Genomic DNA, 12,470 nt, shown 5'->3' on the forward strand with positions numbered 1-12,470 from the left:
CATATTAGTTATTACAAAGACTGTAAAGAACAACTAGTTTGTATTTTCTTCCTTATTTTGTATGAATACATGTGAATAAGTGCGTAGTTTCAGTACTTACGAGTGAAAGGTTATGTTTTTCTCTTTTCGCTCACTACGGCTTTTACAACCGACGATACAGCAGTATACCATGTTTTATAAACTTTACCTAACTAAAACTGAAATATCAAAATATTTTTACACAATTACAGCGACTAAGTAAACGTTCCATCGTTTCGTCTCAAGTCTATGACACGGTAATAATAATACCGTGAGTGAGAGAGATACAGTTATACCCAATTCCTGTGACGTGACAAAGACAGGGATAACTATCTTCCGTCCCTTTCTGCGTACCAGGCTTTGGGGTTTGTTTGGAACAAAGGTTGTCCCCTACAAACAACCTAGGTTGTCCCTAACAAAGTTTGACATTCGTGCTATTTTTCGAAAATTGTGAGTACTTAGTGGCTGTAATTGTGCAAAAATATTATGATATTACAGTTTTAGTGAGAGCAAGTGTATAAAACATGGTATACTGCTGTATTGTTGGTTGTAAAAGCCGTAGTGAGCGAAAAGAGGAAAACATAACCTTTCACTCGTAAGTACTGTAACTACGCACCTATTCAAATGTATTCATACAAAATAAGGAAGAAAATACAAAATAGTTGTTCTTTACAGTCTTTGTAATAACTAATATGTTAAAATACGTGTAAAATCAGATAAAATAAAATCGTATTTTTCGAACATTATGCGCCCAAACGCAGATGTCATTTGTGTCAAATAATATACTGTGGATCTGGGAAACAAGCGGCCATATTAAACTTCTTTTCAAATTGGTTGGTTATTACCCGTAAAAATAATACCACCATCTTGTTGTAAAAATTACCCTGAATTTAGGGGAAATAAAGTATAGTATTTGTAATGTATATAAATGAAACAATTCACATTTTTTATACTATTTTCAACAGATTTCAAAATGAGTAGTTTTTAATTCTGATATATGCTGTGTTTTTTATTGATACTTTCTTATCCCGTTGATTTTAAAGAGTATATTTTTTAATTTGTCCCATGTAAATTTTATCGAAATCGGTTACTTAATTTCTTAGAAAGTACAATCAAAATAGTTAAATATTAAGTAGTTTTACATATAGTGTTCACTGTAATGATATACAGAATAATTTAAAATTATATGACTTTAATATTGGTATGTTTTTTGTAGCTTTTTAAGAAGACTTAGGACTTCGTGCATATCGAAGAAAAACAGGACATCGTTTGAATGCTGGTCTAATGGACCTAAGACTGAAGAGATGCCGCGCTTTGTTGAAGCGGTACGCGGGAAAAAAATATCGGGAAATTCTTTTTTTGGAGTCACTCAAGACATCCTAGATTAAGGCAGCCGCCGATATTGACATGGACCTCGTTCGTGCTGCGATAGACAACTGGCCGCGCAGATTGAAGGCCTGTATTCAAAATCACGGAGGTCATTTTGAATAAACTTTAGTGTCATAAGAATCTATGTTTTGTTAAGTTCATTTTGGTATATAAATGGTCACATAATGAATAAACTTGTTTCAATTATTTTATATTAAACATGTGACAGAATTTATGACCTGACTAAGTATTACTAAAAAATCTGTTTACCTAATCTTAGTCACTTAAACAAAAATTACGCATTGTTTTTTATATTTATTACATTTATTAATTACAATATAATTGGGAATATATAAATTGGTAAATATTAAATTATATCGTAATTATTCATTTTCGGGACAAAACAAATAACTGGTAACCCCAATCCTTTTACTTATATATAGGTATAGTCTATAGTACTCTCTATCTGTCCCTTACGGGTGAACGCGCATGCCATATCTATATAATTCTTCATCTGAGTTTCGTCTAAGCGATAGCGTCTCTCGTTTTTCCGTGTAAGGCTAGGCAGTAACAGACGACAGTCGCTTTCGTGCAGACGAAGGTGAATCGTCAAAAAAAACAAATTATTGTCTATACTTGACGATCAACATTGTGTCATTTGAATTTGACGTATAAAGGTCAAATATTCTCGCGGTAAAAATACAAAAGTTTAGTGAAGTGTTTGTGTTTCAATTTACGTTTTGTAAAATGAATTCTTAAAACGCAAGCAATGAGCAAATCGCCATAATGGTGGAATTTATGGAAAGGTACGTCAATAACGTATTTAAAATGGTAAACACCCCGCAGGGAAGAGTGAGGCGCCAGGAACTTTGCCAACTATTAAAGATGTTGCTGGGTAAGGCAGGTAGTGATCCTGACAAGTCTATGGAGCAATGGATCAAGGTTGGTTCTAATGTAATAATGATTGTAAACATAAAACAAGACATTCATTCTGAAGCATGTTTGTTATGCTGGCAGACACATCCTTTTTTATTTTACTTATTCTTTGCAAGTGCCCTTGCTATTGAATCATGTATTTAATAACAATAGTTTTGTAGTTGCCATTTTCCTAGCTACGAATATCACATTTCATCACCCAAACTTTATATTTTAGGACTACCAGTAGAGGAACAGTCAAATGAGGAGCCTCCAGTTGAGGAACCATCTATCCAAATACAAATTTTGGAGCAGATCACTGACAGTAATTTATTACAATCCTGTTATTTCATTTAGAAAACAGATATGCAAATCTATTCTTCAGTTGGTAACTGTATTAATAGAAAAATATTTAATTAGTACCTACCTCAATTTATTTGCCCATGTTTCTGTTTAATCATTTGGGTAAAATAAATTAACTAAAATCAATTGATACAATTTAATGTTTAGTTTTATCTTATTATATACAGTTTAAACATTAATATTTACTAACTTTATCATGATATTTCAGATGATGAACAAAATGATATATATGTTGCCTCCTCTTCAAGAGTATAGCTGCCCCATCATCAGTTCAAAGGAGAGGGAAATGGCATCCAGGACCCTCACTCACTGGCTTATTAATGTAATGCTTATGCTTTGAGATGCAGTCTCAAATGCAAAAACATGTAACATTTACATTGGTTTTGGTTGTAACTTGTGTAATTAATGTTTAAGTGAATATTGAAATAAAAAATAATTGTATATAAATAAAGTTTATTTTTAATTTGTAAAACATTCATCTTCATCATATTTCTTCTTAAAAATACACTTTTAGACATTATTGTGTGGGCTTCTTCAACCAAACTAAAAACTGCCAATAATTAGTCTATTCCTAACAGCCCGCCCCACAATCACATCCGGCCCGTTTTCAACAACAGTTGGTTGTGTAAGAGCAGTGGACAAAAGTACTTCTGCATCATCTGTAGGAGTTCCTCTTGAATCTATGAGCATGTTATGCAGTACCACACATGCAATAACTATTTCTGCTGCATAATCAGGGTGATAATAAAGGATACGCTGACCTAACAAATATCAAAATCTATATTTAACCAAATGCCCTTTCTATGCAGTTTCGGGCCTTGACATGCACTCTAGTGTAGTTCTCTCCTCTAGATCCTGGTTCTGCATTCAGAATAGGTGTCATAAGGTAGCTCCTTTGAGAGTAACCACTGTCACCTAAAATGTTATAAGTAATATTATAGTTACAAATAATATTTAACATAGAACATCACCTGTTAAATATTTTTCTACTAAAAATGCAATTACCCAACAACCAAACGGACTTGCCAGATAGTTGCAGAGCCTCCATATGGCTTTGCAGTCTGCTACTTGCCCAGATATGACTGTTGTGACTTGCACCACCAAACTTGGCATTAACATTAGTGATTCTGAGATCACTGTCACATACCTAAAATATTTAATTGAGATTAATCTTTAATTATCTTATAATTATTATAACAAACATAAAAAGGTTCATACCATTTGGACATTAAGAGAATGAAAGCCTTTTCTGTTATAAAAACAAAGTACATCTGCAGCTGGACGAACTATGGCCACATGGGTGCAATCAATGGCACCAATTACACCAGGAAAATTAAACTTAGTATAAAATCTGTAAAATAATATTTGTAAGTAGTTGTATGTGCTCAAGGTAATAAAAATAAAATGACGGAAGTTATATATAGTAACCCCTACCCTTGCTTAATTTTAGTTCTTTGTGTGCTTGTTTGTGGGAATTGTATCCATTTATTTGAAATCTCATTCAGAGCTTTTGTCACCTCTCTGATACACCGACTTACACTTTTTTGATTCATATGTACCTCATTAGCAACACCTTTCTGATATGAACCCATGGCATAAAAGTTCAATGCTGTCAGCACCTAAAATATAATAATTGTGTCAGTATAAGACTCAAAGTGACTAAAGTTAACATTAATCATATTAAATACATAATCACCTTTTAACACACATATATTAAAAAAAACATATATCATAAGAAATCAATTTACCTTAAGTTCCAGTGAAGTTGTTTTCGAACCTTTTAAACTGGTATTGTGCCTGAGCTCGTCACACAACGAGTGGAACTCTTCCTTATTCAGCCTGTAATGAGCTCTAAACTGCCACTCCGGAATTTTTTGGAGTAACCGTTCGCGATTCTTTAATCTTTGTAGAAGCATACGCTGCCGAGACATCTTTTTAGCTTCGGCATCTGCAGCTTCTAACATCAAGGCGGTCCACATGCGAGACATATCTATAATATGCCAAAATCATAAATTGTTTACTTTATTCAACTAACAAATCATTTATAACATAATACCAAATTGATTTCTCACCTTAGAAGTTTTATTTAATATTTAATAATAGTTTAAGATATTTAACTAAAGTTGATTCGGTTGACTTCGCGGCAAAACGAGACACCTTTGTCGATCGTCTCAAAAACGAACGATCGTGTCGCTTTTAAAACGATTGGAAATGTCATTTCGTGTTACTGCCTAAGAATTTCAAAGGAATTGGTCGAAAAACGATAGACGATAGACGACGCTTCGTCTTTCGTCTTTCGTGCGTGTTACTGCCTACGGTTTTAACGCGTGACGTCAGACGTCAGTCTCTCAACCAATCACAATCGAACGACAGTCGCTTTCGTTTCGTTTTTGTTTTTTACTGCCTAACCCCGCTGGTAAACTTTCACTTACGTGCTGACCGCGGGTCAATGAACGCCGGTATTTATAATATTCGCCAATTTTCTACTATTCATTACAAAATAACGCAACATAAAATTTATTGGCCATAAATTTTGGAAAAAAAAATTATCTTTTCTACGAAATCCTTGTAAACTATTTCGAGACAAATTTAGTTTTAGGTATTTATTAACATTTAACAGGAAATAAAAAAGGAAACAAAAGAAACATTACGATTAAATCCAACTTTCATAAGGAATATTCGGAACCACGCCTAGTGTAATAATTACCCCTTTCACAAGTTGCAATTATAAAATCGTGTACTTTCGCTAAAATTTAACCTGCCACGGATCATTTCAATCACGAATCAATTCGAATTTGGAACGTTTCACGGAGATTAGAGCACCGCTGACGCTTTAAATAATTCGTCATGCAATGGTCAGGCAGAAAAGCTGTAGGCGACAACATCCAGCGTCGATTAAAGAGCTCTACCTCACTTGGATGCCATGGCGACGTCAACGGTGGAACCTTTTGCACTGCTCTTTGACATCTTAAGCTCTTTCTCATCCCTCTCCTAAACTACCTGCCATAGCTTCAGTTTGTTTCTTTATTGCATTATCAAGAATTCACTAGATACTGGAGTTGGCGTCTGAGTGTATAAGTGATTGGATATATGGATCGTCGCCATAGCGTTAATATGCGATAAATTTAGTCTGATAAACTAAGCGAAATCTGCGGTTTTTCGGTTGTTGATAACATAATGATCAATTAAACTCGAAACTTGATCAATTCAATTTACATAAATGGAATTAGCAGAAATATATAACAAGTTACTTCTCGTATATAGATGAAAGTAGAAGCCATTAGAAAGTAAAAGCTTTTGGGTGCGGATGTCGTATATTTATACATTACACATAAACAACTATCAATAAAGTTTGAGTATACAACATAAGTATTTGAAAAATGTTGCGATCTGTCAAGTAATTTATACCTGGATCCTTTTTTTCTAACCACACTTTTTACATTCCTCCTTTGGAATGCTGCGTGAATGATGCATCTCATGTTGAAATAATTTCTAAATTGTATTCTTTTGAGTTTATTTGAGGGCATATTGATTAAATAATACGTTACTTACAATAGCATGTATCCCAAAATTGTTTAAATAAATTAAAATAAATCAAGTTTACTTAAGTTTCTTCATATAAATAATATGATTTTATAATTTACATTACAGTTGGACAATGATGACGTCATATCATAAATATCGTAATCCCGAAACGTGGACTTTTAAATCGCACTAAAATTCGTCGCAAAGGAATAAACAATTTCACAAACCTGAGTAAATGGTACTTGATCAGGGTTAATTGCTATTTGATAGACTTCTATCACGTAAAAAATAAGGTGCGAAAAACAGATCAACAAGCAAGCAGGTTGCCGCGATCGCACTGAGAGCCACTTTTATAACGACTTGTCGCTTGAGAGGCACTCCTAGCACTCCGAGCAGCTCAGCCACCACGTGCGTCAGCTGGCTGGCACTTTTCCATCTCCGGTAGATGACTCCAGCGTTGACCGCCAATAAAGCAGCACCGGTGCCGCATAAATATGCCTGCACAATTGTCAACTGCACATTACATTATAGAACATTAGCGATTCGGAACTGAATACTCAACAAAGCTCTATTACTTATTGTAGGCACACCCATTTCTCTCTAATCTTATTTAATTTTTCATGCCATAAGAAGCAACGAACCTTCTTGGACAATTGTTTAAACTCGAAGAGCTAATTTATAATTATCGTTTAATCACATTTGTATTATGTGTTCCGTTCGATGTCCGAAGTCCTTTATGAGAGTACATCGCTTCATTCCTTCCGGTGCGCCCCAAATCACGTCACGTGACAGCTCCGCTAGCGCCACTGCCGACACCAGCGCCTCTAGCGGACCTAACCTGCAACTCCAAAACCCGGGAGCACGCCACCAAGCCACCACCTTGTCATTGTTGCGTCGTTTTTCAAACCGAACGGTCGTCCCTAGGTTTTCAAACAAATAGTTCTTTAAAAAGTTCTTTATTACAAAGTTATAAGTTAAAAAAATTTTGAAGAAGTGCGTCACGTGATATTAGAAGAGTCTACAAGAAAACTTCGATGGTCGTGAGTATAACAGCGTTAACAGCCGGCTGTTGAACCCTCTAGCTGGCCCAGCCACTTAGGGTATTCAACTTGGCGACTTTCATCACCCTACGGGGAAAGTCGTCGTTGCCGAATGCTGCAGAACAAATGGACGAAACGAGTAAGTTCTGATGGAGCCTCGAGACGTTTGTGCGGTTCGAAGACCCAAATGCAGCTCGAGCATTAACGATAGCGATGCTCGAACCTTGCGTGAGCTGCGGCTTCAGCTTCGCTATCTCCATACTAAAGATCATGGAGGAAATAGAAATTTTATATCGTTATCGATGTCGTTTTACATACTTAAGTTGACGTTACACATTACGGAACGCTAGTTCATTGACCTATTTGAAATACTTCGATAATACTTCCATTATTTTTATGTTGCGTACGTGTCAATTTGTATATTATGAGATTACTGAAGCGTATTGTAACAATCAGGAAATCGTTGAAACGTCAAACTCCGTACGAATTGCCGAATTCGAAGCCAACTACCTCGCAAATAGTTCGATATTATAGAATAGTTAGTTAAATAATTGTCATTACAAGTAAAAAAGTTCACTGTTCTCTTGGTTTTTACAGTATAATCTTAATCGAAAAGGCTATTTCATAGTGTTTCTTTTGTTCAAACCGAAAAAGTATACACCGTCTTAGCAAAAAAAAAAATAAAAAGAAAATTACAAGGTACATGTGTAATAATCGTCTATAACGAAATTTGCAATGATCGTTAACATGTCATTTGTTTTTTAAATATATTCTACGTGCCATATGTTTCCAAGATGTTAATTTATTGAAATACATTTATTTCAAATGGATAATCCTTACCGTACTGGACGAATTTTAGTACGTCGATTACACTCAACCTTAAGTGCTACGATATACGAAGCTATAGAATAGTGGGTCAAGATACCTTTTTGGCAGTGCTCTTCACGACACGCCCTCTTAGGTTCGCTACACATTCTTGTCATTGTAGCTGTTTAAACTCGTACCACGTACGTGCTGTTCGTATTGTTAAATAGATTTCTGTCTAATGATTCATACGCATGATACAGAGGCATAGTAATGACTTTAGCAAAGTGCGGTCAAATTATTAACCTTCATAAATAAGTTATTTGTACGTCTATGCCATGCAATGAGTCGCCACCCGGTTTAGTGTTGCTAAGAATAGCTGCATGGAAATTCCTTTAATGGCTGTCATTGGACCCCCCTTTTAGAAGTTATTATTCTAAATCGTACCAAGTGTGAAACTCAAAACAGTCGCGAATATTGACATTATCGAAAAAGAAAGAGGGGGAGGGGCAATAAATAGGATTAGGATAAAACAAGGTGACTATAGGTTATTTGTGGTGGCTGTCTGGCGCAATCTCACCATGTAGAATCCAGAGTTTTAATAACAACCATAGTTAATTACCTTTTATTTATTAATCACCTTTAATAAATTTTTTACTAGTATTTACCCGCGACTCCGTCCGCGCGGAATGGGAAATGGAAAACTGGGTGAAGGTTATCCTATGTCCGTTTCCTGGGTCTAAGCCCACAAATTTTCGGTCAAATCGGTTCGGCCTTTCTTGAGTTGTGAATGGTGTGACTAGCACGACTTTCCTTTATATATATATAGATTTTTCTTTGTACTAGAAGTGATAAATCATATCAACTAGTTTTAGAACACATTTGTGTATTTAATAAAAAAAAAAAAAAAAAGATGGAACTATAGTCATGCCATTGTAGCTCCAATTTTATAAGTACCCGCTATTACCCGTACACTCATTAGCAGAGAACAACAGACAAAGCGAACATTATCTTAATACTATGTTGTCCATTAATCGAGTTGCAACCTTTAGTTTTATTTTGATACGAAATAGTTTGTGGTACTAAGTATTCGGGTTCCTTACAGATATGCTCGATATCTACAAATTTATTGTCGCCTATCGATGGCTCAATATTTTCATGGCGCTAAGGTCGCGCAGACTGCACACTTCGGCTTTTAAGGTGAATATTTTAAGATCACGTTGTAATGAACTTGTACTGTGCATTGCGGTTGTATATGGGTGACATACGTTTGTCATTGAAGCTTGACCTTCGTTTCTGCTAATCCATTACGTCACATATGTTAGCGGATGACGTGTCTGCAGTTGCACCGATGCTTTGTATATCTGTCAATTTGGCCGGTCGTCCGTTTTCGCAACCACGGTTTATGTCAACTAAAATACCTGAACGACTTCTTGATTGTGAATAAACGCAGAGTTTTACGTAACGTATGCGTATCGCTGCTTAAGCGCAAGCTCAAGCGCTTTTACACGTAAAACAAGTCAAGACTTCCAAAATGTTTGCCCGGGAAAAGATGAGATGGGATCGCTTAGCATTTGGCAATTGACCTCTTGAGCTGGCCCTGCCTCTTAGGATGTTCAATTCTGCGACTTTCATCACCCCACGGGGAAAGTTGCATTGCCAATAACTGTAGCGCGACAGACGCTTGTTTTTCCTTAAAGAAAGCATGGAAACTCATACTGCTTCCTCAAACTGGGACAGTACCCAATCCCAGACAGTAGTATTCGCAACGTTTCGGCGATTGAAAAGCTTACTTCAGGCACTAGTCAAGCACCTCGAAGCTCCTACTGCTCCCTTAAGCTAGGACAGTATGACTGTAAGGTGTCTTAGATTGACAAGCGTACTTCTGGCACGAGTGAACTGCTTTAGATATTGTTCTGCTCCCCCAAACTGGGACAGTATTACGTTATGTATACCTTCAGAGATTGACAAGTGTAATTGCACTGGTGAACGACCTGATAGCACGTATTGCTCCCTCAAACAGGACAGTACAATTGTAGAGCCTTCAGGATTGACAAAGTATTTTCCGGTTCTAGCAAAAAGTTTTAGACATCGTACTTGTCCCTCAAAGTTGGACAGTACTTCACGGCTCCTCACCGCTCACCAGACCAATAAGGCTCCGCAGGGCATGTTAAGCTTAACAACAGCAAAGCTGATGCGGTAATAACGGTTCGCTACTTAACAAATTTTAATACAGCCGACTTATTACACTCGAATAGATGTTGTCGCGACTCTTTCAATAGATTTTGGAATACGACTTCGTCAGGAAAAGTTTTGCTTTCCCTGCTGCCATTTATACCATACGTTAACACACACTTGACAGTGACGGAAAAATTTATATGTTGTGGCACTCCTCTGAATAGAAACCTTTCAAGCATCCGAAGAAGAAAAGATTTTCGATGGTTTGCCCTCTGGGTCAGTTTCACCGACACACTGTCATGAGCCAACCTAGCCCCTAGAAGGGCTGTAACGCTTGATAGATTCATAGATTGAACGTCGCTTTATTTTGTGATATGATCTCAGTACATATAAGGAAACATACATTTATAGGTGTTTTTATATTGATAAGATGTTTTCATTGCTTTTTAGCCGTTTCATTACCTAAAATAAGCTAACTGAAAGTGGAATGTCCTAAATCGCTTAACTTGAAATTAATTTTTTGTTCATAATAAAAATTATGCTAAGTACCGACAATCTTGTAATTCCCCGTCTAACAGTTTGAATGTGTTTTTCGATTTCTAGTCGGCGACTTTTAAATATTGCAAAATCTTATTTTGTTCTCTCTTTTCTTTTTGTCATGTTAAGTCGTACGTAACTAAAATTTCACGTATTAGCTTTACGCATGGCTACGTGTTCCTTAGAAAATAACGATTTTACTTCTATCACTGTTTGAGTAAGTTATTGTTTTCTCAGATAATATATTATTATAAAGACTGATTCAGGACCACTTATCTTGCTAAATATGTCGAAAGAGCTTCACATGTTTATCTTGGTGTAAGTTAAATTGCATCTGATAGTACTTTGACGTTTTCTGTTTATTTATGTAATGAAAATAGTGCTGGCAACTGCATAACGGAAATTCGATGCCACGAAAATCTGCATAGAATTTCAAAGATAGCGTGAAGTCAACCAAGCCGAACTGGGCCGGGCGGTTGACTGTGGCCTAGTCGTCCCTAGTTTACGGTGGGCTCCGAGCCCGAGAATGACGATGATGCCACGAAAAGGCTAAGCATATGTGTACTACATAGCCGAGCAAAACTGGAGCAATCGCTTTTTCAATTACTTGTATCAAGATATTCTTTTTTCCGGGTTAGTAATACAAATCATCCGAACCAATTAATTGCGATTAGTGATCAAAATACCTCTAACGATCTTTTTAACGAAAAATTAAGTGCTTTTATCACATTGTTGCGTTCTTATTTCACAAGCCACCAGAAGATAACAAACAGATCTCTCATAAAGGACTTCGGACATCGAACGGAACACATAATAATGAAATTTTACCTGTTAATAAAATTTGTATTATGTTTCCTGAGATGTCCGAAGTCCAGACAAGGGCTTTCTGGTGGTTATTCCACCAAAATAATTCGGTTATGAGTCGAACAATGACAAGGTGGTGGCTTGGTGGCGTGCTCCCGGGTTTTGGAGTTGCAGGTTAGGTCCGCTAGAGGCGCTGGTGTCGGCAGTGGCGCTAGCGGAGCTGTCACGTGACGTGATTTGGGGCGCACCGGAAGGAATGAAGCGATGTACTCTCATAAAGGACTTCGGACATCTCAGGAAACATAATACAAATTTTATTAACAGGTAAAATTTCATTATTATTTATACTATAAATATTTTCAGTAGGTATCCATAACTTTTAGACGTAGTAGATACCTTTTAGTGTAAGATCGGTATAAATTTAGAAGGAAAGAAACTTCAATTCGAGATATTTTGCTTTTAGAAAATATTTTTATTTATTTCCCAACATTAAATATAGCAACTACTATGTAGTGTTTGCAAAATTTACCTGGATAGCATGACCGCGGCAATTTGTAGAGCCGGCGCACAACGCTAGGCCGAGTTCGGCGATACAAAATGCTATGACGACTCCGCCCGTCACCGACTGCTCCCAGCGAAATAGCCTCAAAGACCGCAGGTGCACCGTCAACATGCACGCTAACACCACCAAAGTGCCCAGGCGAAGCAGCAGCAAGGAACTTTTATAAGTCGAATCATTATCCCTTTGAACTTTATCTATTTCAGACATATTTTGTCAAATTGTATGTTAACATTTTATAAACATGACTTGCAAATGAGATGACTTTCAGATGACACTTTGCAATTTGTTGCTAGGGTTTCTTTTACAAATTATTTTTGTTTAAAATATTCAAATAGATTATAATTATTGCAACTGTA

At 36.3% G+C, this 12,470-nt stretch overlaps 2 protein-coding genes and 1 long non-coding RNA gene across 5 annotated transcripts; 1 reads left to right on the plus strand and 2 right to left on the minus strand.

The window, feature by feature from the left end:
* The first annotated feature begins 1,910 nt into the window (after positions 1 to 1,910).
* Positions 1,911 to 3,119, plus strand: LOC123723194. 3 transcript variants are annotated; one of them, XR_006756670.1, is made up of 3 exons: positions 1,911 to 2,328; positions 2,540 to 2,689; positions 2,873 to 3,119. It is a non-coding gene; the product is annotated as an uncharacterized LOC123723194 (long non-coding RNA). The 3 variants fall into 3 exon arrangements; XR_006756671.1 differs by having other exon boundaries at positions 2,540 to 2,685; XR_006756669.1 differs by having other exon boundaries at positions 2,540 to 2,626.
* A 4-nt stretch (positions 3,120 to 3,123) lies between these two features.
* LOC123723193 (putative nuclease HARBI1) lies at positions 3,124 to 5,073 on the minus strand. Its single transcript, XM_045685759.1, has 6 exons — positions 4,737 to 5,073; positions 4,413 to 4,654; positions 4,099 to 4,283; positions 3,883 to 4,015; positions 3,670 to 3,811; positions 3,124 to 3,579 (listed from the first exon to the last, which is right to left on the minus strand). Exons 2-6 carry the CDS (start codon positions 4,650 to 4,652, stop codon positions 3,449 to 3,451), a joined length of 831 nt encoding a protein of 276 aa, XP_045541715.1. The 5' UTR covers positions 4,653 to 4,654; positions 4,737 to 5,073; the 3' UTR covers positions 3,124 to 3,448.
* A 1,368-nt stretch (positions 5,074 to 6,441) lies between these two features.
* Positions 6,442 to 12,321, minus strand: LOC123723003. The gene is made up of 2 exons (XM_045685546.1): positions 12,082 to 12,321; positions 6,442 to 6,687 (listed from the first exon to the last, which is right to left on the minus strand). The coding sequence occupies exons 1-2, from the start codon at positions 12,319 to 12,321 to the stop codon at positions 6,442 to 6,444; spliced, it is 486 nt and encodes a 161-aa protein (XP_045541502.1).
* Between the last annotated feature and the right edge of the window lie 149 nt (positions 12,322 to 12,470).

The sequence above is a fragment of the Papilio machaon genome, chromosome W (assembly GCF_912999745.1).
Source record: "Papilio machaon chromosome W, ilPapMach1.1, whole genome shotgun sequence".
In the NCBI taxonomy this organism is placed as follows: Eukaryota; Metazoa; Arthropoda; class Insecta; order Lepidoptera; family Papilionidae; genus Papilio; species Papilio machaon.